Source organism: Spodoptera frugiperda, chromosome 18, assembly GCF_023101765.2.
Source record: "Spodoptera frugiperda isolate SF20-4 chromosome 18, AGI-APGP_CSIRO_Sfru_2.0, whole genome shotgun sequence".
In the NCBI taxonomy this organism is placed as follows: domain Eukaryota; kingdom Metazoa; phylum Arthropoda; class Insecta; order Lepidoptera; family Noctuidae; genus Spodoptera; species Spodoptera frugiperda.
In genome coordinates, this window is record NC_064229.1 from 2,021,279 (window position 1) to 2,047,500 (window position 26,222).

The following is a 26,222-nucleotide window of genomic DNA, read 5'->3' on the forward strand; positions in this document are numbered from 1 at the left end:
GTTCTTTATGATAATAATTTACTAGTATATTTACTAAGAAGCTTCCGGATACCACGGGCTCACAGAAAACCGGCGTGATACCACGCTTGCGTTGTCTAAGTAAGATTACCGAAGGCTCAGTTACCCCCTTCCCAATCCCCTCCAACCCCTTAATTCCTAACCCCCAAAAGGCCGACAACGCATTTGAAACGCTCTGATGTTTCAGGCGTCCATGGGCGACAACGATTGTTTACTATCAGGTGATCCGTCTGATCGTTTACCGGCTTATACCGCAAATAAAAAATAGTACACATGAGCTCGCCATGACCCAAACCGCTAAAATAACGACAATGCATTTGTTCCAATGTCAGATTGACTAATCTTTATATATATAATTCTTCTGTAAGTGTGTATGTCACTGAACTTCTCTTAAACGACTGGACCGATTTTGATGAAATTTTTTATGTGTGTTCAAGGGGATCTGAGAATGGTTTAGATTCACAATTTTGTCCGACAAATTTTCAAATTAAAGTCGTGTAGACAGGACTACGTCTGTCGGGTCCGCTAGTATATTATACATATTACCTAAATTACCCCTAAGTATAACCCTATTTGGTGTGGTGATCATAACTCAGTGGTCGGTTCATCCATGTCGGGCTGCATCTTGCTGGAGATGAAGCAGCCGGCGGCCGACAGCGCCGCCAGCAGCGTGCTGGTGCCGCCCGCGATCCATATCGAGGACCCGTGCAGCAGGCACCCCCCCGTTCGAATATATTTACTAACAAGCTTCCGGATACCACGGCCTCACAGAATACCGACGTGAAACCACGCTTGCGTTATGTGAGTGAGTTTACCAGAGGCCCAATTACCTCGCTTCCCAATCTTTCCAATCCCCGATTTCCTTACAACCCCTTAATTCCTAAGTCCCAAAAGCCCGCCAACGCACTTGTAACTCCTCTGGTGTTTCGGGTGTCCATGTGCGGTGGCCATTGCTTACCATCAGTTGCATTATCCCCCATCCGTCTGCCCATTTACCGGCTTATACAATAAAAGAAATAGTACACATGGGGTCGCCATGGCGACAACCACCATAAAGAAAACGCTTGCTCTATAGAGATAGAAAGAGTTAACTAGGTATATCCTATTTAGTGTGTGATCATAATTCAGTGGTCGGTTCATCCATGTCGGGCTGCATCTTGCTGGAGATGAAGCAGCCGGCGGCCGACAGCGCCGCCAGCAGCGTGCTGGTGCCGCCCGCGATCCATATCGAGGACCCGTGCAGCAGGCACCCGCCGTTCGAAGAGTACACACATGTCATGTCTGTGGGGATAGGGAATGGCAATGAGTTTTAGTATTAATTATTATGTTATCGGCTTACTCACGTAATAAATTTGACGAGGAACTCGACTAGTTTCAAGCCATGCTAGAGGCTCATATTCATGAGCAGCATTCCGCGGCACACGACGCAGCGACTGTTCGGCGACAGACTATTAATAATAGTATGTCTCACGAAAGTTATAATAGAGTTGTTATACAGCAATGTATATATGTAGTATGTTAATTATCGTTAGATATCTATTAGCTCATTATCATATCAACCGGAGTAATACCATGGCCTCACAGAAATACCGACATAAAACAACGCTTGCGATGTATTTCGTTGTGCGAGTGAGGTTATCAGAGGACCAATTACCCTTGCCTAATCTTCCCAGTATCCCCAATTCCCCAACAGACAACCCTTAAATTCCTATAAGTCCTTCTGGTATTTCGGATGTCCATGGCACAGCGATTGCTTACCATCAGGTCATCCATCTGCTCGTCAACCACAAGATCTTTCTTTAATGAACTAGCTTATTCACGTATCTATTCGATGGGGTTACTCGACTAGTTTCAAGTCATGTTGGGACCCGTAATCATGAGCAGTAACGCGACAACCGATCTAACGCGATGAGCTTCGATCAGTCAATCGGTAAGCCGTTTGGCGTCTGTTGGCTATATAACGCAACCGTTATCAAGTTCTGTAATATAAGGTACTTACGACTGATAAATAAATAGATTAAATGCCCCAGTATGAAGGACAGTAGTGCCACTATCGCCATGCTGGTACCCACGGCGGTGGCCTTGTCTACCGGCCGGACTGCTCGCAGCACCGCCATACCTTGCATCAGGAAACATGCCGCTGGAAATAGAAAGTTATATTGGCATTATATACCTACTTAAACAGAATTAAACTTTTGAAACAATAAATTAACAGACCGTGATATAAGGTGTGTTTCACCACTCGATACTGGCAGTATAGTCAACAACACTGTACTGTAGACTCGGTTGCCATTCAAGAAGAACGGAAAATGGGGTACCTTGGCAGGCGGTTTGCACATAGGAGTTTAAATGTTCAAGTTAATCTGAGAGCATTACTGTTTGGTCTATGTAAGTGCGTAATTCCTTAAACAGCTTTTACGATATCGGTAGGATGAAGAGCTAGGTGTAAAATGGTAACAAACATTTATATTCTACTCTGCTGCCACAGGGACCGTATCTGACTTAAAATAAAACTGCAAGAAACGAGGATACTGACCAGCTACTGCCAACATGACGGTGAAGACAATCTGGTACGCGTTGTAGGGCAGCATGCACGACGTCAGCGAGCACGAGCCGCGTGCAGCGCGCATCGTGCCCAGACTGCACTCGCAGTCGTTGAACAATCTGCAAAGAGCTTACGTTTAAAAAAAGGAAAATGCTTTTGATGCAATTTAGGTTTTTGAGAAATTGATATTGTAATCGTAACTGCAACGACTGATCAGGCTTTCGGAAAGGACTCTCATATGCTGTATCTCTACCATGTTTTTTTGTATGTCAAATTCTACATCGCCTCTACCTGTTACCTGTGGAACTAAAATTTGCCATACAAAAATTTTTCGTCGTCGTTAGCGACTATCGACAACTACTATTGCTTGAACCTCATGGCAGAGTTACCGGTTTCTGAGTGTCTGAGGAGGTCTTTGGTTTCTGGGGATGCTGTGGTATCACTCCGGTCAAGTCGGTCAATTTTATCCTTGGCGCTCTTGAGTGAAATTACAAGGTACCCTGTACTTGGTGGAAACTTACAAAACTCCGTTGAGATCTTCTGCCTTCGTACAGCCAGCGTGGCACGGAGACATGTAAGTGCGCCTGGTGTCCAGCAAACACACCGGGCTGAAGCCATACCGCTCTGTACTACATCTGGAAATGCAGGCAAAATCGTAATTTGATTTGGAGGTCTTTAGAATTGCAAGGTGGTTGAAGTGGAAGGCGATAGATCGTGTCGCGATTAATGAAAATTCCACCTACAAAAATAAATTTGTTTTTATTACTATTATTAAAAGAGGGATTTTGCATCATAGATGGATATTAAATACCGAAAATTTTACGAAAACTGTAAATCTTATTTGTTTTTATAATGTTTGGAAATTAAAGGGAAAACATTAAAGCTTTGAAAAACAGTTAGGTCATCATGACCTCTTCTTCTCCGTCCACTGCTTGTCCAAAAGAAGCCGATTATCAGCTCTACGCATCCAACATTGCAATTTGTTTGCAATTTCTCAACCTATACCAAATTAAAGCAGTTCAGCCACATACCCGCAAGATTGGCTGCAGATAGGCTGGTAGTAGCTGCCAGTCCGGAGTCCGCTGATGGTGTCAGTGTCACAGCTGAGCACAGTCAGCACTATGTAGAATGCAGTCACAAATATAGCGACCACCGCCGCCACTCTTGACGCTGTGTTCGCCTTCACTCCTTCTGGTCTTCGTGCTGAGAAACGGATCTTGAATATCTATAGGAGAAAATAAGTTTTAATGTCTGTCAGTTAACTTAAGCTATAGGTATTTTAGAATGATTCCTTTTGACTCCTAAATCACACCAACCAATTTTGTTTTTTTTTTTTTGAGACATGCCGGTAATCTTCGATCAACAATACCAACATTGTTGATCGAAGCCATGGACACTTGAAACACCAGAGGCATTACAAGTGCGTTGCCGGCTGTTTGGGAATTAGGAATTTAAGGGTTGTTGTTCGGGAATGGGGATGGGGAAGATTGGGAAAGGGGGAATTGGGCCTCCGGTAACCTCACTCACACAACGAAACACAACGCAAGCGTTTTTTCATGTCGGTTTTCTGTGAGGCCGTGGTATCACTCGTGATAACTAGGTTCTGGCGCAGAAGAACAAAAAAGCTAACTAACGATGCAGGCAACAGGCAGACTGAAGTGGAGATATCTTACCATAACAAAAATAATGATGAACAGCGTCCGGAAGATGCTGGAGAGTCCTCCTGAAGTCCTTGGGTCCTTTGTGTCCACGTGAAACTTTGCCTGGAATAGAGACGTACCTATATGTGATAAAATCGTTCTTTATGTCTAGTTGTTTCTTAGATGAGTTAAACTGTAAGTTAAGAAAAAATGCATTTGGTTTAAATTCACTTCGTAAGGACCCTAATTTTCCCTCTCGCCTCGCCCAAGGCGGGATAAGTCATTGGATGATTTTCCCCCCTCAAAACTTGGCCTTAATTTTGCTAGTTATTTATGAGGCAATCTGTTATTTAAGGTTTGTGAAACTGAATTCAGGTTTTGGTACCATACCTGCACATATGCATCGTCGTACTGTACGAACACCAGTACCGCGGTACTTAAACAGGAGAGCGCAACAATTTGCATCATCAGTGCCTTGTTGTGGAGCAGCCGTCGGAGAGTTCTGAGCAATCCTGGACAATAAATAATATTTATAATGCAAAACATAGGTCGTAATGTTATACTAAAGATCGCTCAGTTTGTTTGATGTAAAGTTATACAGTCTATTTGCCGCACTCAGAGATAATTAATGACTACTTAAACTATTCCTTAGTAACGATTTTGTAACGATAAAAATTGGTAAAGACTGGGTTAAGTAACTATTAAATGACTGACTACGGCAGTTAAGTACTGTGAAAAGGTTATTTTACCCAAGTAGTGATGCAAAAGGAAAATGTCAAGATGCGACAACTTTTCCATAACAAGAATCAGGTTAAAACCAGATCATTACATACCGGTATCAACATAAGAGTTATCTAGTTCATCCATCTCTTTGGTAGAGACCATTCTCTTGGGGAACAGGCTGAAGAGGAACGAGAACATGAAGGTCAGCATGCAGATGGAGAGGTGAGCCTCCCACCAGTCACTCCTCTCGGAGGTCGGCTCCAGCCAGGAGCCAGCATTCATTCCCAGACTTAGGCGGATGGAGATCAGGTTACCTGAAAGAGTTTACATGGTTGTTAACAAATAGCTGATGAATGGTTTGAGTGATCTGGATATTGGATGGTCAAGATCGATCTGGCGTTTCTATCAAATCATTTGGAACTCTTGTGTTGATCTGTACATGGACGTCATTAATTGCTTACCTTCAGATGGTCCGGTGATTCGTAAACGATAAGGTGCATAATAATATGGGGGTTTTGGTTACGTGTGATAGCGATAAAATGTAACGTGTGTATCGAAGTAAGGATTAAGGGGCTTATGGAGCAAGTGATTGTCATAACCATCACGATCGATAATGCAAATGGATAGATAATTAAAATGGACGTAGAGAAGACCATTAGTGCAACTAAATCTAAATACATACAAAATACAAATATATTGAGCAGAGTTATTTCGTTAGTAAGCACTCAGAAAATTAATATTTTAATTTTTATCCCCTCCTGCTTTGAGCCCGAGCCCCGGTAACCTTTTACGTTGTTCGCAGCTCCGGATCAGGCATCACCATTTGTGTTATAAGTCCCATGTAATAAGGGATGAGCCTTTAACTTACCATTTAGGTACTATTTACTTTAACTTAAACTTACCATAAAAGTACGATCCATTCGTAGGATCATGGTCATCCAAGTATGTGATGCCGTGTGACCAGACGCTGACCTTGGCGAGGCCACAGAGTATCACTGTGACGATCAGGATCGTCGTCCTGGCTGTTAGGTTGCTGTCATAGTTGCTGACTGCTTCGTGTGTCTCGTGGAGCTGGCATAACTCTGGAAGAATGGAAGCTTGGTTGAGAAAAGACTGAGTTGAGTAGATAGTCTAATCCTGATTTTTTTTATGGAATTGGGGCAAACGAGCAGACATTTCACCTGATGGTAAGCGATCGCGTCGCCTATGGACACCCATAACACCAGAGGAGTCACAGCTGCGTGGAAAGTAGTACCTCTGCATGTATGTTGTATGATATTTTCTTGAAGGTTTGAAGGTCGTATCGGTTCGGAAATACCCCCGACGCTAACGGTAACATTTGTAGATTTTTTAAAACCTTCGTTTAACAGTAACATGTGGGTATTGTGTTAATTTTTGTACTGTTTTCAGTTTTTTTAGTTTTCAGACTATAAGACATATACTATAGAATATCGCAGAATATACAGTCTGCATTTCGACTAGGTACTTTCTTATAAAGATAATTTAAAAACTCACCCATGTCAATAGGATTAGACTTGGCGAACGGGAAGGCGAGCACCAGCAGTCCTGCTGCAGAGCATACAGCCAGCCAGCCGGAGAACGCGAAGTGCCTCTTGTCTTTCCCCCACCAGGCCACCGCAGTACCGAGGAAGAACTCCACCCCAGCGACCGCCATCATCACATAATCTGGAACATTTTACAAAATGTAGATTATGTAGTATGTACCCCTTAGCACATTAAGCCTAAGATTTTGGCAATTTCGGCTGTTCTTAGCTTATGTATGGGATTGCCGTCCACCAGAATATGAGAGTGAGAGAACAGAGAGTATGTCATCGTTTGTACATACTTGCATTATTAATCGACTCCAAAAAAGAAAGAGGTTCTCAATTGTCCTTTACATGTCGATACCTTAATTGGCAAACCAGCTAACTCCTTATGAGCAAATTTTTCAGGAGACACTTCAAAACTCTATCATACATTTTGCTCCATACGATGTTAACGAAAAAAAAAAAAAATATTTACGGAATGTGAAGTTGGCTGGTTTGCCAATTAAGGTATCGATCGATGTGTGATTTTAACGCGGTATTAAGAAAATTATTGATTTATAGCTAGTCTCTATTGAGAGAGGCTTTTCGAGAATAGTAAGTTATTACGGACCAAGTAAATGGATATGTTTTCTAAGTAAGTCTTTGTATCTGACATTTCGACATGGGATATATTTGTACGGTGTTGTTTGGGGTATTAACCTTGAATAAGCATCGAGTGATGTCCTTCCTTGGCGTCCCTCTTGAGCAGCAGGTAGGCGTTGGTCTCCAGCAGAATGATGATGAGGTACGCTCCCTGCAGGAACAGGTCGAACACCTTCAGCCTTAGGATGTACGTCCTCAAGAAGTACCATAGCTTGTGGAATACTGGAAATATTGCAAAAAATATCTTAATTTTAATAATTAGAGACCATTTAGCACATATATTTTGTTGGGGAAATAAACATATCCTGACTATCAAATGTTTTACTATTACTACACCTACGCCGAATATTTCGAGGAACTGGGGATAAGGAGAGCAGGATAAGGTTTAAGAATTGCTTTTGGTCAGGCAATTTTATTGGGATGTTCGATTTGTTTAGTTCTCGTATTTGGCATATGCCTGTCGGTCGAGTGGTCGCAAGTGCGACTGCCGGACAAGGGGTCTCGGGTTCGATTCCCGGTCGAGCAGAGAATTACTGGATTTTTTCGGTTTTTGAAAAATTGGGTTTTTTCAGTAGGAGCACGGAGTCTGGAATTGTGTCCGTTATATGGTAATAAGATCCCCCCCTATTACATGGGACTTATAACATAAATGGTGAATAGTGGGTGTACATTGTATAGCGACATTACGTGCCCTTATGTACCCTACACCGGGAATAAAAGGTCGCAATAATATTTTCCGTAAACTAAACTAATAAACGTTGCAAATATTTTCTGATAATCATGCTACAGTAATAATCTGCATCATTAGGTATCTCCACAAGGGGCTAGTAGGCAACAAACTACATAACATCTAGACACACGGCAGTGTGTCCGCCAAGTTCGAGCAAAAAACCGACACACCGGCCGTGGGTTATATTACACGAACCATTTCGGGCCAAGTTCGACCCACCTATAACTCAAAATCTATTTTATCTACGCATATGAAATTTCTAGTATCTGTCGAGATCTACTTACTTATCTAAAATACAAAATTTCATTAATGTACCTATTGCAGGTTTTGAGATATTGACGTCAGAAAATCGCTATTTTTACTATACACTCACTGACTGACTCACTCATCAAAAACCTAGACCACTTCCAATGGTCGTATTGACTTGAAATTTGGCATGGAGGTAGGTCTTTAGGTCAAGGTAAAGGAAAAAATCTGAAAATGGCCAAGTGTGAGTCGGTTTTAAAAATAATGAAGGTGTAAATTCATACCTCTAAGGAACTAAAACAAAAAATTATCTATATCTTCCAATGGTCGTACCGACCTAAATTTCGTTACGAAGGTTTGTATTTAGTAAAGTAAAATAAGAAAAAATGAAAATAAACCTTACAAAAATAAATGAAATCCCACCCAAAACATAAATGTGAAAGGCTGCCAAGTTCGATAATATTGGAATGCTTCGCCTATAAAAGAAGTGAGATCTAAATAAGTACCAAGTTCCATACACAGACCTCAGTTAAAAATGATATAACTTGGCAAGTTTTAATAGAAAATTATATACTTGACTCATTGCGTTTAGTAGGTTTATAACAAAATGTGTGAAAACTTGCCAAGTTTATTTTACTTTCTTTGTACAAAACTTGCCAAGTTATATCATTTTTAACTGAGGTCTGTGTATGGAACTTGGTACTTATTTAGATCTCACTTCTTTTATAGGCGAAGCATTCCAATATTATCGAACTTGGCAGCCTTTCACATTTATGTTTTGGGTGGGATAATTATCACAGTGTTATCTTATAAGCCGATTAATTAAATAAGTAGATACTTAGAGTTAATATCCTATTGTAGATCAAATCAAATCAATTCAGCTTTATTGTGGACTATAGAAAAATATTAAAATAACGTGACATAAAAAAGTGCGCCTACTGATTAAAATGCTTTTGATTCAATAGGTGGGCTAAGGCTAAGAAAAACTAGTGGAAAGGTGTTATGTACGCTATGTATCTATATGGACATCTGCCTAAGCCCTCGGGGATTAACTAAAAGATGTGGCTTAGTACGACTTGGTTTTACGGTTTACGATAACGATATCGAAACCAGAGCGCGTTCGGTACCTTAAGTATGAGTTTGATTTGTTGGTTAATTCATGCCAGCCAATCAGAGTGCCGAACACGCTCTGGTGTCGATTACTTTAAATGAAAATCAAACTCAAACTAATAAAGGGTATGGAGTTCTGATTGGTCGGCTCCAATGAAGCAACCAATCAGAGTGCCGAACGCGCGCTCGATTCGATTTCGTAAACATAAAGCAAATTCGTACTAAGGGTACTGAACCCCATTTTCTTACAAATAGGTATCTCGTGTCTGCTCACGTGTAGGATATTTAATTATCTTAATTAATTATTCTATCTACGTGATAATTCTCAATCACATTAATACTCAAACACGCATGTTAGTAGATAAATACTGGATAAATATGCGGAGAGCTTATTACCGGAATATTTGCGTTATTTTTCAATGCAAACTATTTACGTTAAAGTATTCCTATTCCCTTTTTTTGCTCAGAATTGTGAAATCCTATTCATATAATTATTATTATCTATTTAGTACTTATCTCTTGGTTTCATTTTTATTTTTCCTTATACCCAGCATCAAATGATGTCGGCCGACAGGACAACAAAACCTATATACCCTTTTACAGACTCTTATTATTTTACTAGCTTCTGTCAGCAGCTTCGCCCACATTGCCATGGGATAAAAAGTATCCTAATACTTAAGTCAGCTCATACTATGTCTGTATACCAAATTTCATCAAAATCAGCGTGTAAGTTTCAGCGTGATTGACGGATAAACATCCAAATATGCAAACAAATAATCTTTTACATTTATAATATTTATTAGTGTGTGTGATTTTGTAGTGTCAATGTGTCCAGTAAATGGCAATTAGCTAAATGGAGCTTATACTATAATTAGTTAAAAGTGGGTCTGACGTTTAATTATTGTATTAAAATACTCACTCGTTTTTCCTTCTAACGACATGTTGAATAAAACTATAAGTATGAATACGAAAAGCTTATTAACTAATTAGAGATCAAAACTAAGTCTTAATTACTCTCGACTTAGGTATTGTCAAAACGATAGCCAAAATCCTGCTATTCAAAAAAATATGCAAAAAAAAACGCACTACATAGAACACTGATCAATGATTTCTCAACACAAAACACATTTGAGTATTAGCACACATTATTTTGAGTCTTATTTCTTCATTTATTTCCAAAAAAACCACTTTTAAAAACACTAGAAACAATTTAGTTTAACTTAAAAACAAATCAATGTTTACTATTCCAATCCTAAACACTTTATTTGCGTAAAAAATAGAAATACAAGCCTAAATTGTCTACACGTGATCTCAGACTAACAATACGAAATGTTTTAGTTTATTGTCAACCCAAAACCACTATCAGATAGGTGATAAGCCGTCGTTTCATCGTCACACGACAATCTCTATAAAATACTTTATTCCTATTCCGTAATGATAAGGTAACACGCATGCTCGATACCGGAAAAAACTTGCAAATTATTTTCGATTTTATTAACTAGGTTAGGAAGATAGGCTACCTAGATTTTTAAAGGTTTATCTAGACCTAATCTCATTTACCTATCTCGGTTAGATTTGTCATCCAGAGTTCAAGTGTTGGAGAGCCATGCTTCGGCATGAATGGGCCGGCTCGACCGGAGTGATACCATGGCCTCACAGAAAACAGACGTGAAACAACGCAAGCGTTGTATTTCGTTGTGAGACGACCAGATGCTCGATTAAACCACCTCCCATTCCGAATCTTCCCAATCCCCGATTCCCCAACAACCTTTAAATTCCTAAACCCCTAAATGCAAGCAACGCACTTGCAACGCTTCTGGTGTTTTGGGTGTCCATGGGCGACGGCGATTGCTTACCATCAGGCTTATGACATAAAAAAAGTCTGTCACAATCTACACCAATCAGACTGGAGATTTTCTTGTTATAAGAAGAAGACCTATAGTCGTTTTTTCTCCACAAGTACTCGGGACGATCTCACGACGAGTTAATGAAATATTAAAGAAATTGAAAATGCCACATTTTACAAATATTTGATTTATTTCTTATTTTTTATAGTATGATCTCACAAATACGTCTATTCAAACTTTATATACTTAGAATAACTTAAAGTAAAATATAAAATTTAATATCAACTTAAAAATATCACAACTTAGCACTTGCAGAGCTTAAATATGTAAGCAGGAGAAAGTGAGACATTTAAGTTAATAGGGCTAATAATAATTTAACAAAAACAATGCAAAATACATTAAATTAATTATTATGTTATCGGCTTACTCACGTATTGTTTTGACGAGGAACTCGTCGTGAGTAAGCCGATAACATAATAATTAATTTAGTATGTCTCACGAAAGTTACAATAAAAGCAAAATACATTTTGAATAATTGATATTCAAATGTATCTACTTAAAATATTAGTCACTACTTATTCTTTGTTACATTTTTTATCAAAATAAAAATAAAAAGGTATCAGTTATCGTATCTAGGTCTCAATTTCAATTACTCATGTAAGATTTACAAAAAAAAGATAAAAGAAAATATCAAAAAGTAAGTTTCTAGGTAACACTCACTAGATGGCGTTACTGGTCTAATATATTGCACAAAAAATGGTTGGTCTTTAATAGTGATGTGCCTGATGGAAATTTTCCCACTGCCGGCAATATTCCCAATATTCCCGCTGCCGGTAAAATACCAATATTCCCGGCAACATTGGGAATATTCCCAATGTTCCCTATCAAATAATACCTATATATTTTATTATTAGTGCAGGTGTAATCATCGTTTTGTTATTTATTTATTTACACAAAGAAAATTAAACAGTTTGAAGCCTGTACATTATGCTGCAACCATCTTAGACCACAATAATCAAGGTGTAAATTTAACAGAGGATGAAAATTTGGATGGCTGTCAATTTATAATGGACCATTTACTATCAGATGGACAAAGAGCTGTGTTCGAAGAACTAGCACATTATAAATCAAGAACAAACGTGTATGGAAGAGATTTTATTTGGGCGTCATCTTCGGTTGGAGATATTTCTCCATTATCTTGGTGGCAGCTATTTTTCCTAACTCGAACTTAGGGAAAACTGCGATGAAAATTTTATCAATTCCTTCAACTTCTGCTTCTGTTTAAAGGACTTTTTCTACATTTTCGAATATTTACACGCCTAAAAGAAACAAACTAGCAACGGAAAGGGCCGGCAAAATATGCTTCATAGCACATAATTGGAAACTTATAAACCAAAATACGCATTTTAGTCAACAGCAGAATCTTCAGGTGCTAGATTTACCCGATGAAGAATGTACCGACGATGTGGAATTTGATTTTGTCGATGAAGTATGTGATGAACAACTAAACGACTTCAGACCAGAATTGGACGAAGATCCATTGTCTGTAGTCTCTATAGATTAATTAAGATTTTGTTTTAATGTACAAATTATAAACAAAACGCTATGAATGCTGTGATTTTAAAATGATTATAAAAACTACTAAGTAGTTACTCTAAACGGTGATTTACAAATTACGTAAGGATTACCGAAACAAGTGTATTAAAATAATGTTATTTTTTTATTATTTGTAGTTTTGATAGAGATTTGTGACGATATACACTTTGTTATTTCCATATTACAAATAACGTTTTTGTTATGTGATTTGACGTTGGAAACCAGAAAAACATTAAAAGAAATGATTCTATTTGTGCCTTTTATTCAATACCCACTTATCGTTAATTCATAGATTAATAATAATGGTTATTTCTTGTATTCTCTATTGTGCCCGGCAACATTGGGAATATTCCTGGTAAATTACCGGGAATATTGCCCAAAATTGCTGGGAATGTTGGCAATTTTACCCAAAACAATATATCATTGTATATAATGTACACTGTGGTCTTTAAATGCTAATTTTAAGTATTAAACACCGTTTTCGAGGTTAATTTGACTTGAAATTAAGCAATATTCCCCAATATTTCCACTCCCGGGAATATTGCCGGCAATATTCCCACCAATATTCCCACCTCGGGGAATATTACCGGGAACGGCACATCTCTAGTCTTTGACCAGATATTACACAATTTCACTACTTATTAACTAAAACATAAAATCCTAATTACCTTGTACCATGCAATCTCGGGGCTTTATCTATATCTACAATTAATTTACTATACAACTTTAATGACTAGTTTAAACTCATTGTACTTAAAACTATCACTAATAATATCAATATACCTACTCTTAATTAGTAATACTGGATACAATCGTAATCTTAATTCCTAAATGCAAGGGATTTAGGAATTAAGGAGAGATTTATTGCTAGATTTTGACCTCCTTGGGCAATTGTGTTAAGGTCCATAATATCTTTCGGTCTAAATGAAACATCTTTGTCTGTAAATACTGATTATTTGCAAAGGCAACAAAAATTTTGTTTGATTAGTACGAATGTCTGCCACTAGATGTCGTTACTAGTAAGTTTATCAGTCTAACGGATGTCTGTTACTAGATGTCGCTACTAGTAGGTTTATCAGTCAAAGTAAATTGAATTGTATTGCTATTTGAATAAGATGTTTTATTATACACCAGACCGAATAATATTAAGGTCCTTAGCTGCATCGTAACCTTGGTCTCTCAGTACAAAAAATATTCTGCAATATAGATTATAATTCACAGATCTCGTTATCATCCGTGTCAGTTCTCAGTTTGCTGACGATGTAGCTTCCTGCTCCTGACAGTACTGCCAGCCCCGCGCTGATGGCACTCAGGAACCAGATCGATGTGCTGTGCAGCAGACATTCGCCGTTCGAGACGTACACACATGTCATTTCTGTGGACAAAGGATGTGGAGTTTAGTGATGACTCCAACAATATCAACTCAATAAATTCTGGTAGTAAAATTAATCGCATAGGTAGAAAATTTAGTGAAATTAGGAATTGTTGGTTGAGAGTTAGTTCTACAGTAATTATACTACTTAGCTTTAGGTTGAGAAATATTATTTTAGAAAAAACCCCTTTTATAAATTCTTTAACAAAACCTCTGCGCTGTATAACTGATACGACAAAGATATTTTTTCTTAATTTTTAAGAATCTTTTCACTGTTTTAATAATAAATCTACTCTTGATTATCTTAATCGATTATATATTCCTATTACATAGGATTTACCACACAAATGGTGAAATAAGTGGGTATAAATTGTGCGTGGTGTGTGTGGTGCGGATTACGAGCCGTAATGTGCACCTCTGCCTGCCCCGTCGAGGATAAAAGTCGTGACGTTGCAATATTATAAAGTATTAAGGGCTACTTTAAATAAACTTTAAAAAAATACTTACTGCTGACAGTCATGTAGACAAAATGTCCTAAAACGAAGGCCAGTAGTGAGACCACAGACATGCTGACTCCCATGGCCGTCACCTTGTCTGCTGGTCGCACCGACCGGAGTATCACCATACCTTGCATTATGAAACCAGCTCCTGTGGACAAGACATTACTTTTGTTACAAAGCGACATAGAACACTTACATACATATAGAAAAGTAAAAGAAACTTTAAGAAAATAAATTAAAAAGGCATGAAAAGCTTTAAAAGTCAAGCTTAAAAAAAAATTCTGGAAGCCCAATTACCCCCCTTTCTAAACCCCGATTCCCCAACAACTCTTAAATTCCTAACCCTTAAAAGACCGGCAACGCATGTGTAACGCCTCTGGTGTTTCATATGTCTATTCGGCTATTGCTTACCATTAGGGCATCAGGAGATCTGTCTGCTCGTTTAATTTCCAATAAAACACTAAATAAGATTTTTTTAAACGTATTAAAGTCGTGTTTATATTGGACACACATGCAACTGTTATAGACTCCAGAAATATAGTAGGTATTCGAACGATTCTTGGAGCGAATGTATAGTTTAAGTGTGGAAACTGTTTTGGATTAAGTGTTGGCTATGTTTTTATAATTAGTTGTTAGATAATATCTGTTTGTTTCCCAAATAAAATAAAAATAAAATAAAGTGATACTGACCTGCGACTGCCAACATGAGCACGAACTGGATCTGGAAGGTGGCGTACTTGGCGAGACAGTTCTCCAACATGCACGAGCCGCGCACTGCGTTCTGTGCGCCTGCGCCGCATCCACAGTCGTAGAACATTCTGCAATCAAACAGTCACTGATGTTAACAAAAATAATATGGTAAATGTTTTATGAGTACTATTTAGTATGGAAGGTAACAAACTGGATATGATTTCTATATCCATAAGATTGACTGAACATTTTAAAAATGTCAAGCTAATTATGTACTAGACCCAGCTTGGGTCTCTCACCGTCATAAACAGTTATGACGGTGAGAGACAGCCAAAATATTTTATTTTTTATTAATTGCTGGTTGCTGCTTACTTTGTGAGCTATTGGCTTTGTAAGGAAAACTAGGTAAGCAGTACTTCAGAGATATAGATAAATTGCTTATGATTTGGTAATTGGTAACAGTTAATGTTTACTTACGAGATTCCGTTGAGATCCCCCATTCGGTTGCAGCCGGCGTGGCACGGGGAGAAGTAAGTTTCCCTCGTCTCCAGCATACAGACTGGGTGGAAGCCATAACGCTCGGAGGTACATCTGGAACAATAACATTTTGATATTAACATGGAAATTATTTAGATATGACTTGATTACTTAGTCCTTTAACCGCTCAGTTAAATATTTAGATGCCACACTTACCTGATGCAGCTACAAAACAAAAAAATATACAAAGAGGATTGAACGTGTGAATAGCAGGAAAAATTCCTGCATGTTTTCTGTCGCAGCAATACGACATGAGCGACAGGGACACGGAAATTTTAAAGCGTTCAATGGTCTCTAAAAATATATATATAAAAGCCTTTCTGAGGACATTTTTTCTTAGCAAGAAGTTATTCACTTAACTAAGGTTAACTAAGTCATCTAAACCTAGCGAAGTACATTTTTTTCCATCGGTGCCCACGCTGTCGCAAAATAAAGAGGCTTTAATTAGCCCACATTAAAGTTCACTCATCATCATTATCGCTATTGGCCAATGCTCAGCAGCGAAGGTAAGCAGGCTGATGATTGGGTCATGATAAAGTCATAAAAATATTAACCCTGGTAACTCACCCACAAGCAGCGCTGCACGATGGTTGTTCATAGTAGCCTGTCTGCAATCCCTTTATGGTGCCAGTGTCACAACTGGTAAACGTTATTAGAGTCAGGAACAGAGTCACAAAGACGGAGGCTTTCACCGCCAGGGCTGCTGCAGACTTCGTATTCAACGCTTCAAGCCTGTTTGTTCCATTGATCTTGACGATCTGAGAAAGTAATGGTAGATCAGATTAGTTTAATACTTGAAAAAACATATTGTTAGTTAGTTTTGATTACTTAACTTAATTGTTTAAGCACTTGTTCCATTCATTTATACGTTTACACTAGCTCTTAATAACAGTAATTCTAATTTTATATCATAGCAAAAAAATTTTGTGAAATATTCCAATAAAGCGATTTTGAATCTGAACTAGACGAACGATCTCGCGTAAAGTATTATTGCACATAGTAATTATCTAGGCGTTAAGATTTAGGCAACATCAGCTATTAATAATCAAAAGGACTATGTGGTTAGTCTACTTACCATGATAAACATAACTAGAAGACCAGTTCTGAATATATTGATCGGATCTCCCGTACTCCTGACGTCGGAGCCGCGGGTTGCCTCCACATTGTATCGGCCCTGGTATGAAAAATTCAATGATTAAATCTCCTGTAGACTATTACGTAAATGTTCAAAATAATAACGTAAAAAAAAATAGATTACTAAACAACTATTGTTTCCGTGATGAAATCATAATTATTTATCAGAAACTAAATCAGTGAATAAATAATAATCAGTCAATCTATTCCTTTTATCACTTAAGTAAAATATTCGTAAAATACGATACGACTATATTTAATGAATAACATTTCCGACAAATCATTTATGGAACGGATCTGACTTCATTGAATTAAGGAGAAAAAATAAACGTTTATTGCTTGCCGCTATCAAACATTAACGAAGGCAAAATCCCAATATTTTCTTAATAAGAAAATTGCTAATTAAGTACCTACCTATTCTTTTATGTATAAGTAGTATTTTTGCTTACCTGAACATATGGTATTTCATATTTTGCGAACACGAGTACAGCAGTGCTCCAGAAGGATAATGCTATAGTTTGCAGAATCAGCACTTTGTTGGTGAGCAGTCGCCTCAGGGTCGGGAACAGGCCTGAACAAGGAAACGTTACTTGTAAAGTAAAACATGCTATTTCAGGAATAATTTTTAAATCGTAGCTAAGTTTCTTGCGGATAGAGACAAATCAAAAGACTTGTTTCTCATATTTCAACAGATTTAGGGTTTTTTTTTTTTCGCATCGTGAGACATACTAAATCGGAAATCTCGGTTTACTCACGTACATTAAAAAGAGGAGAAAAGCTACACTGGTTTCGAGTCAGAGGGACTCTTCATCAAGAGCAGCGTGCGCAAACGCAGCGACATCGCGCAGTCTACTCAGTAGGCTAAGTAAACCGTGTTTAGTTTTAAGGGTTTACCGCATTAATTTTGTAGAATATATTATTTAATGTTATAACATTTTAAATAAGGTCCACAGAAAAAAATAGGCAAGCAATCTTGCTTTTGAACGTGAAGTTTTAACAATTTCAAGCTTTGTCACAATAATGAATGACTTACCGGTATCAACGTTAGAGTTCTCAATGACATCCATTTCTTTCGAAGCCATCCTCGTGGGGAACAGGCTGAAGATGAAGCAAACGAACAGAGTCACCATGGTGAGGATCAGCTGGTTCTGCCACCAGTCCTCGCTTTGGGATGCCTTCTCCAGAATACCGTCTCCATCCAGTCCCAGGGTTATACGGGAAGTGATCAAACCACCTGTAACAAGGAGAATATATGGGTTACCTATGAATTGAAAAAACTGAATATAAATATAAGTAATTTGGCTATCTTGAAAATCTTATTATTTCTACCGACTTCAAAAAAATGGAGGAGGTATGATGATATAGGTTCGGCTGTTAGTTTTTTTTTTATTTCGAACCCATTCTATTTACTAGACACTTATATAAGTCATATAAAATTGTAAATTGGCGCAGATACCATTACTTTAATAGCTCGTGTTATCGATTATCATTCAAGTAGGTAAGTACTCCTATTCTTAATAGGTACGCTTGTCATGGCAATGATAAGAGTTAGTATTGAGAGTTTGATAACAAGACACATGGTATTTATTGAAATCTGCCGAAACCGCGTTTAGCGTTCTGATTGGTCGGCTCTGATGAACCAACCAAACGGAAAGCCGAACGTGGTCTTGTTTCGATCTCGTTAAACGTAAAGCGAACTCATACTAAGGCCTCTGAGCAGTTGGCCAGTTACATTGCCTATAACAAAATGATTTCCGAATACCCTGATAAATTCTGTTACACGAATGAAAAACAAAAAGAGATACAAGTCGACTTGTATAATTTTTTACTAGATTTTTTTTCTTACCGTAGAACTCGGGTCCATGAGCAGGGTGGTGGTCATCCAAGTAAGTGAGGCCATGTGTCCAAATGCTGAGCTTCGTGAGTCCACACAGTATGATGGTGATGATGAGGAAGGTGGTTCTTGCTGCCAGGTATTTATCACCAGTGAAGTTCACCTCTTGTTCTTGTCTACATAGACCTGCAAACATATTTTTTAGTCAGTCACATGTTATGTTAAAATAAAATATTAGGCGCAATATTAGTCTTCATATTTTCACTAAGAATGAAGAAAATCGTGGAATCTAAACATCAAAGGAGTTTTATTTTTTAAAAACATTTTTTTTTAAAGAATAACGATGGTGTTTCTTGCTCGTTCTTCTTCATTCGAAGCTACACTTTGGAACGAGCACCAAGCTTCACTGATGGACAGACTGACGGATAATTCAATTTGACGTTTCAAAAGTTCCAAGTTCCTAATTAAGAATTAATTGAAATAAATGCTTTGACTTTGAATCGAACTCGAGACATTTATAAATTGGTTTTTATCATTATATTTTTATTTATTTAGTAATCATGGTCCCTCATCAACTCACCCATGCTAACAGGATTGGTCTCAGCGTAAGGGAAGGCGAGCACCAGGAGCCCTGCTGCTGCGGTTAGTCCCAGCCAACCGGAGAGGGCTCGGTTCCGTATGCCTCTCCCCCACCACGCCACCAGCGGTCCCACGAGGAACTCCACGCCGGCAGTTCCCATCCTCACATAATCTGGATTGAGAGATAAAGAGTCTTAGTAAGACAAAATGTTACACTAAGGTTGAATTTCATCCACAGCATTATTAATATTGTTTCAGAAACCGTAGGATCTTCAATCATCATACAGATCCAGGACATAAAGGATCAAAATAATTCTTGGATCTTTTTCCCCGTGAGTTCATTGGTGTATTTACCTAAAGTGAGTGTAGAATGGTACCCTGCTCTCGCGTCTCTACGCAGCAGTAGATACGCGTTGGTCTCCAAGAATAAGATGAGCAGGTATGTTCCCTGGAGGAAGACATCAAACGCCTTCAGCTTCAGCACATGCTTGCGGAGTACCGACAAAACCTTTTGACAACCTGGAGACAAAAAGAATCACTATGAGCTTACTTAATGGGATTGGAGGTAAAAGTAGATGGATAAACTGATGGTAAGCGAATAGTACCGCTCATAGGAACCGACACCAGAGGACTAGAGACTCTTCACGTGGAGAAATTGAGCAGGGGTAAGGGGGAGGCCTTTGTTTAGCAGTGAACGTCTTTTGGCTGTTGATGATGATGATGATGATACTCTTCTTTTAAAGGTCGAGTCCGAGTTTTAATTCACGAGAGCAGACTTTAAAAGTTAAGGTACGTAATCATGTTAGAAAGAAACGAGGGCAGAATTTGCTAAAAGGAGTTTGTGATAGAATAACGTCTGAAAGGGGAGAATGGAAAAACTGATACAAGCAGGAAGCAGATAGATTATTACGTAATTTAATTGAACTTATTAATAATGTTGGACGACTAATTTATTGTTTTGACGAAACTAGGAAAAGCTATTAAGATAAAAGTAATCAATGGTTAGAAGCGGAGCATTCAATGCGTCACTTCTGTATTTACTTCACTTAAAATTTTTGGGTGTGTACAAGAGATACCATGCGATATTTCTAATCAATTTAAATACCGTTAGATCGATTCCGGAAAACAAAAGATTGTTTATCTAATAATTTTCAGTAATATTACACGTGCATGAAAATAAATTTAATCTTATTTAATCAAATTTATCTTTTTTGTCGTATGGTTCTTAGATGGTAATGAGTTCAATAAATAAGTTTAACCCATATCCATGTGACAGTGCGTGTGCATGTGCAGTGCCAATTGCACCAGTTGCGGTATAAAAAAGGGTTACATTTTTGTTAATAAAAGTTAGTAAGTCTGCAACTCATCTATTACAGGTGAAAAAAACTACGACAAAATAATAAGAGTTTTCTAAAAATTTGATTAAGGAAGGAGACAGGCATTTTCAAAATATCTGGTGAAGCCTAATTTGGAGATACTTATCGTAAAGTGACTGGCAGTGATTAGAATCAAAAGACCGAAGATCGAGTTATTGGAAAGGAGTCCAAGGAAGGTTGGCAACGGACTGATGATGTTGAGGACTTAATTATGAGAATAATAATATTAAAACAATACTTACACGCTGGCGCCATCTTCTTTATTTCAATTTCTTTTAACTTATTTAATTATGTATGTTCACCTTCTTAGCACTTAACAAATCTATTTTTAAATTATTTAAGATCTTAATTTAAACAGATCTTTGAGATTATAATAAATATCAGTAGATATTATTTAATCGCTTATCAAAACAGCACTATTATATCATTTTCTTTAAAAAAATCACCCATGAACTCCGTAAATAAACTTTTTATATAAACAAACTTAAATATTTTTAGCACTATATTTTGGAAAATTCAAAGTTTTAAACTCGGAATCTTTTTGATCTCAGGATCTCTTTTGAACTCGGGATCTCTTTTGATCTCAGGATCTCTTTTGAACTCGGGATCTCTTTTGAACTCGGGATCTCTTTTGATCTCGGGATCTCTTTAGAACTCGCGATCTCTTTTAGAGAAATGATCACTAGAACGTGTGTCGTCAACTAGTGACTGTTGACTGTAGTTACTGCCAAACGTTCTCTGTTTATATTGGCCATTGATTAACATTTATCAGATAACTGATAACAGCTCGCGGTTAGTCATACTCCTTGGTACATAAGTTTTCACGTTATCTGAAAAATTTACAATCGCACCGGAAACAAATGAAATTGCTTCAGTACGGTACCGTAATGGCTTTTGACTAGCTTTTTAACTGTGATTTTTCTCCAATAATGTAGGATCATAATAAAATTATGTCAAAATTATTATGAAAATAAGATCTGGTTTAATTAATAATTATTAATTACGTAAAAGCTTAGCCTTAGCTTTACATAGATACTTATTAATTTTTTTACTTTTATACTACTTAGGTAATTTAAAAGAAAAAGACATATTTTATTAAAAAACGAATAACATAGCCTTTGATAGTTCAAATACCCCTCAACTGTGAGTCTCCTCTACATAAGAGGGATTTGCCGTAGATAAGCTCTAAGGCTGCAAGGCGATTTTTTTTTGAGGGGGAAATTCATTCTTCTCCGGCCTTAGGTGACTCTTACTGACTAAGTCTAAAACCTACGACATTCCTACTCCTGCTCTTTGAACTAGAGCCCGGCAACTCCTCCGGTCTCCTAGTCTACCCAACCGGTATATCGGGCATTAGCCCTATTGAAATTGGAAAACTTAAAATTTAAGATTAAAATTAACAAACATATAGCACACATTGTAATTCTTATATACATATAAGCCGATATATGTATATAAGAATTACATTACATAGATAGGGTTCCGATTGAAAATTATGTATCGGAAATGGAAATGCTAGATAATGTCGGCGTTTCTCTGAAAATAGGCATTACAGTCACGACCTAAAAACCTCATAATTACATAAAAAGGATTAGAAATATTACAGGAATCGACTGAATTGCGAAAACAATGTTTTTTCTTAGAATATTGTATGACAATATTTTTATAATAACTATCGTGAGGCATACTAAATTAGTGCGCGACGTCGCCGCGTCTGCGCACGTTGCTCATGATGAAGAGTACCTCTGTTACACGAAACTAGTAGAATTTTTCTACATTAATTTACGTGACTAAACCGTTTAGTTAATAATTTTTATTCTATATTTTCTGTACTTACCATTTTTTTACAATAATTACTATCAGTACCCTTAGTACGAGCTTGCTTAACTTTTAACGAAATCGAAACGAGAGTGCGTTCTGCTCTCTGATTGGTTGGTTAATTCGAGCCGGCTATAAACTCATACTAAGGGTTCTGGGCAAAGGTGCCACATCATCAGAGAAGGAATGAACATGCAAGTAAGTATTTGTTTTATAAATATTAGCGTAATTACCATTATTTACCTAATTATTATGTAGGCATAACGTCTTTATTTGCACGAAGCGTCATCACACATACTTGAGAGAGTATCTCAGATATTGACGTTTAACAAACAAGGTGTTATCTATACTTTATGTAACTATTATTCAGACACCACGCTGTATTATCTCTTGTAATCGGCTGCGATAATAATCAACGGGAGCCTATCTAACAAATCTAGGTAGAATCTCTTTATTTGGATCAGTCGTGTAGATGAAGTTTTAAGTGTGGGAGAGCCATGCTTCGTCACTAATGGACCGGCTTGACCGGAGTGATACCACGGCCTCGCAGAAAATCGACGTTAAATAACGTTGTGTGATTGAGGTTACTAGAGGCCCAATTTGCCCCCTTCCCAATTTTCCCCCTAGGACCCTTAAATCCCTTACCTCTCAAAAGGCACTTACAAGTGTGTTGCTGCCTCTGGTGTTTCATGTGTCCATGGGCGTCAGCGATTGCTTGCCATCAGGTGATCCATCTGCTCGTTTACCGTCTTATGACATAAAAAAAGTACTGAGGTGTCTTGTATTGTCTCTTAAAACTGGAAAGTCAATAAAAATTAAAACTCATTATTAAAACGTGAGCATTTATTTAAATTAAAAAAGTCGCTTGTTTGCGTATTCAGAATATACAAAAATAATATTTTAGTGACAAGAACTATGCTTACAAATACTATAATTAAATAATTATTAAAATATAACAGTAGTCAATACTTATGCGTAACTTATAACTTAATTTAACATTTTGTGAGAGCTTGTTGAGATATTCTTGGCGTGACGAACTTTTGTGACTTGAGGCGAGGCCGACCCGATTTGAGACAAAACTTAATAAGGCAACACACGTGCATGTGCGTCTCATTATGTTGTATAGATAGTTAAATATAATTAATTCTCCACAGACAAATAACTATCACAGTTATAAAAGACAATAAGAAAGAACAGCAAAAAAACAGATGAATACAAATACAATAAACACTCACACACACATATTTTATTCCCTATACTAACTACTATTGTGACATAAACATTAAATTCGAGTTGGCCTCGCCTCGTGACAAGTCGAAGAATCGTCTAAAAATTAAAGCCTTTTAATGTGACGAACTTTAAAATTGAAGTCACGTTGTGGTTCTTCCTAGAACTTTCTGCTCGATCCAGGGTATGAAGTGCGTGACCCTGGAGTAGACGCCTGGGAAGTTGGCTTCAGCACAGTTCTTGCCGTAGGAGACCACTCCTATCTGGTAGAAGTACGTCTTGTGTGAGGTTGGACTCCACTGCAAAAGAAAAGTTCAATAAGTAAGTTGTGAGTTCGTTTCGAGTTTAATTAACACATTGAACGCCGTGGAGATATCTGGTGACCGACGTTAGCGGAGGATTTGCCTTCAACATTTTTCTATTGGCAGTCAAAGATTTAAGTGTATTATTATATTGTATTGTTGCTTATAAAGTAAGTATGTGTCCAAATGAAAAATATTACATTAAAAGACAATAAAAAAAATGAAAGAATTAATTCATTTTGTTTGATTTCTGTTATTAATTTTGTTGTTGTTGCTTAGGTACTGTTGCCGTTAGTCATAACTTGAGATTTTTCAAATCGTTCTTATCTGTATATCTACATCTGTAGTTACTTGAGATAAATAAAGTAAAATTTCAGATAAGATTTTCAGCACATACCTAATGTGCAACAAACTGTTGCTATATCTAAGTATACATCACAAGAATTGAGTCATGTAGTAGGTAAATTCTGTTGTATTTGGAGATAAATCTTAAGTGTGTATGTACTTAAAAATGGATCGCATAAGTGGTTCTGAGACTTTCAGGTGCTATATTAAATTCGGGTAAAGAATCATTGGGCGTAACCTATTCAAAGTCTCAGAAGTAAAATAGAGCCTTTGGTAATAAGATCAGTTCCTATTATAAGGCATGTATCTGTCCATGAACACCTACCACGCTAGATCAGTCAAAGTGTGTTGTCGATCTTTTAAAAAGGGGTGCGCCCTTTTCTTAGATTATTAGTATTGTGGCGACACCTGACAAGTGACAGATGACAGAAGTCGCACATACACTATCGACGAGCAAATCAACGGATGACGTCATAAATATCCTGCATCGCACATGTGAAGTTTACATGTGAATAAACATGGATAGAAAATCCCAACGAACAACAGTTGGGCAGAAAGCCCGCCAGACACGATCACCTCGCCTGGTCGGAGGATCCTCCTTTTCTTAAGGAACTTTATACTTACAATAGGCTGCATGAGAGGTCCACCGCTGTCACCCTGGCAAGCATCCTTGCCTCCCTGCTTGTACCCTGCGCAGAGCACGCGCTCGTCGATCTTCTGCGCTTTGTACGCGCTGTACGCCTGCATACAGTAGTCGTTGCCCACCACTGGCAGCTGCAGCACTTGGAGGTGTGTGGCTGCTGCACCACCTGGAGGAGAGAAGACGATTATACTCCTTACTTCCTTTTCTTCTTCTTCTACTTACTTCTATCATATCAACAGCGCTTTTTTTTTTTTTTTTTTTTTTGAGGGGGGAAAATCATCCAATGACTTTTCTCGCCTTGGGCGAGGCGAGAGGGGGTGTCAGACTCTTACTGACTAAAAACCACCCCGTTCCTTCTCCTGCCTTTCGAGCCGGAGCCCCGGTAAACCCGCTAGGTTGTCCGCAGCTCCGGATTAGGCATCAGCCCTATTGGGCCCCATCTGTGGTGGTCTGATGGCTCTTTGAGGCGCGCGCGGAACGCGACGCGCCGCACGCACGGGTCTGGTTCTGGTCGGGCGGCGAACTACCCTTGCTCGCCGTCCGCAGGCCCGCACTTACGGTGGCCGGAGATCGTCACGCGATCCCCGACGCCCGGAGTGTCTCTCGCGACGACTGGGGCGTGAGGAGGTTCGTTCTCTCACGCGCCCCGCCTCCTCCTTAGCTAGCATGACTGCTTCGCAGAAGGAGGAGACGGCATCCCAGTCCCCCTCGCTCCGCACCATGGCTTGTACCAATGCCGGACGCGAGAGGTCGCCGTCGCCGACTACATCCCTGAGGACACGGCGGTGCTCAGCCCATGCAGGGCACAGCGCCACCGTATGTTCCACTGTGTATATCAACAGCGCTAGAGAGTAGAGAGTACATTTGTTTTTATGGTATAAGCCGGTAAATGATTAGACAGATCACCTGATGGTAAGCAATCGTCGTCGTCCATAGATATGCCAAACACCAGTAGCGTTACAAGTGCGTTGCCGGTTTTTTAGGGTTGGGAATTTAAAGGTTGTTGGGGAAGCAGGGATTGAGAAGATTTAGAAGGGGGTTATTAGGCCTGCGGTAACCTCACTCACAACGATTTTGTTCCGAAAACAATTGCTGAGGACTGGGTTAAGTTACCTATAATGACTCTGAGTACGGCAGACACATTTTTTAGCTCGAAATTGTTAATTTTAACTTATGACACACTTTCATCCAAGCTCCATCAAGGAAAAAATAAGCACTTAG

General features: G+C 38.3%; 3 protein-coding genes across 4 annotated transcripts in view; all 3 read right to left on the reverse strand.

The window, feature by feature from the left end:
• Nucleotides 1-542: 542 nt before the first annotated feature.
• LOC118278156 (solute carrier organic anion transporter family member 2A1) lies at nucleotides 543-10,493 on the reverse strand. 2 transcript variants are annotated; one of them, XM_050700225.1, is made up of 13 exons: nucleotides 10,121-10,493; nucleotides 7,173-7,337; nucleotides 6,442-6,612; nucleotides 5,829-6,008; nucleotides 5,037-5,240; nucleotides 4,594-4,715; nucleotides 4,237-4,326; nucleotides 3,595-3,788; nucleotides 3,085-3,198; nucleotides 2,555-2,682; nucleotides 2,018-2,158; nucleotides 1,132-1,299; nucleotides 582-599 (listed from the first exon to the last, which is right to left on the reverse strand). In XM_050700225.1, the coding sequence occupies exons 1-12, from the start codon at nucleotides 10,140-10,142 to the stop codon at nucleotides 1,136-1,138; spliced, it is 1,695 nt and encodes a 564-aa protein (XP_050556182.1). In that variant the 5' UTR covers nucleotides 10,143-10,493; the 3' UTR covers nucleotides 582-599; nucleotides 1,132-1,135. The 2 variants fall into 2 exon arrangements, with proteins under 2 accessions (XP_050556181.1, XP_050556182.1); XM_050700224.1 differs by having other exon boundaries at nucleotides 543-1,299; nucleotides 10,121-10,491.
• Nucleotides 10,494-13,677: 3,184 nt separating this feature from the next.
• Nucleotides 13,678-21,385, reverse strand: LOC118278212 (solute carrier organic anion transporter family member 74D). The gene is made up of 12 exons (XM_035597330.2): nucleotides 20,909-21,385; nucleotides 19,645-19,809; nucleotides 19,292-19,462; nucleotides 18,724-18,897; nucleotides 17,911-18,111; nucleotides 17,327-17,448; nucleotides 16,819-16,917; nucleotides 16,311-16,501; nucleotides 15,684-15,797; nucleotides 15,207-15,334; nucleotides 14,524-14,664; nucleotides 13,678-14,019 (listed from the first exon to the last, which is right to left on the reverse strand). Exons 1-12 carry the CDS (start codon nucleotides 20,919-20,921, stop codon nucleotides 13,853-13,855), a joined length of 1,686 nt encoding a protein of 561 aa, XP_035453223.2. The 5' UTR covers nucleotides 20,922-21,385; the 3' UTR covers nucleotides 13,678-13,852.
• Nucleotides 21,386-23,309: 1,924 nt separating this feature from the next.
• LOC118278028 (serine proteinase stubble) overlaps nucleotides 23,310-26,222 on the reverse strand; it is a 24,499-nt gene continuing 21,586 nt past the window's right edge. Inside the window, exons 9-10 of the mRNA XM_035597082.2 lie at nucleotides 24,983-25,167; nucleotides 23,310-24,010 (exon numbers count right to left, since the gene is read on the reverse strand). Of these exons, the coding sequence (XP_035452975.2) occupies nucleotides 23,855-24,010; nucleotides 24,983-25,167 (341 nt within the window). The 3' untranslated portion in view covers nucleotides 23,310-23,854. The remainder of the gene's footprint in view (nucleotides 24,011-24,982; nucleotides 25,168-26,222) is intronic.

Excerpts from the sequence above, each read along its gene's own strand:
- LOC118278156 (XM_050700224.1), bottom strand. The coding sequence starts at position 10,142 with ATGTCGTTAGAAGGAAAAACGA. Across the intron at positions 6,613-7,172 it reads TCACTCGATGCTTATTCAAG|ATTATGTGATGATGGCGGTC; the intron begins GTTAATACCCCA and ends AAAATGTTCCAG. Across the intron at positions 6,009-6,441 it reads GTCTAATCCTATTGACATGG|AGTTATGCCAGCTCCACGAG; the intron begins GTGAGTTTTTAA and ends CCATTCTTCCAG.
- LOC118278212 (XM_035597330.2), bottom strand. Across the intron at positions 19,463-19,644 it reads CCATTCTACACTCACTTTAG|ATTATGTGAGGATGGGAACT; the intron begins GTAAATACACCA and ends CTCTCAATCCAG. Across the intron at positions 14,020-14,523 it reads TGTCTACATGACTGTCAGCA|AAATGACATGTGTGTACGTC; the intron begins GTAAGTATTTTT and ends CTTTGTCCACAG.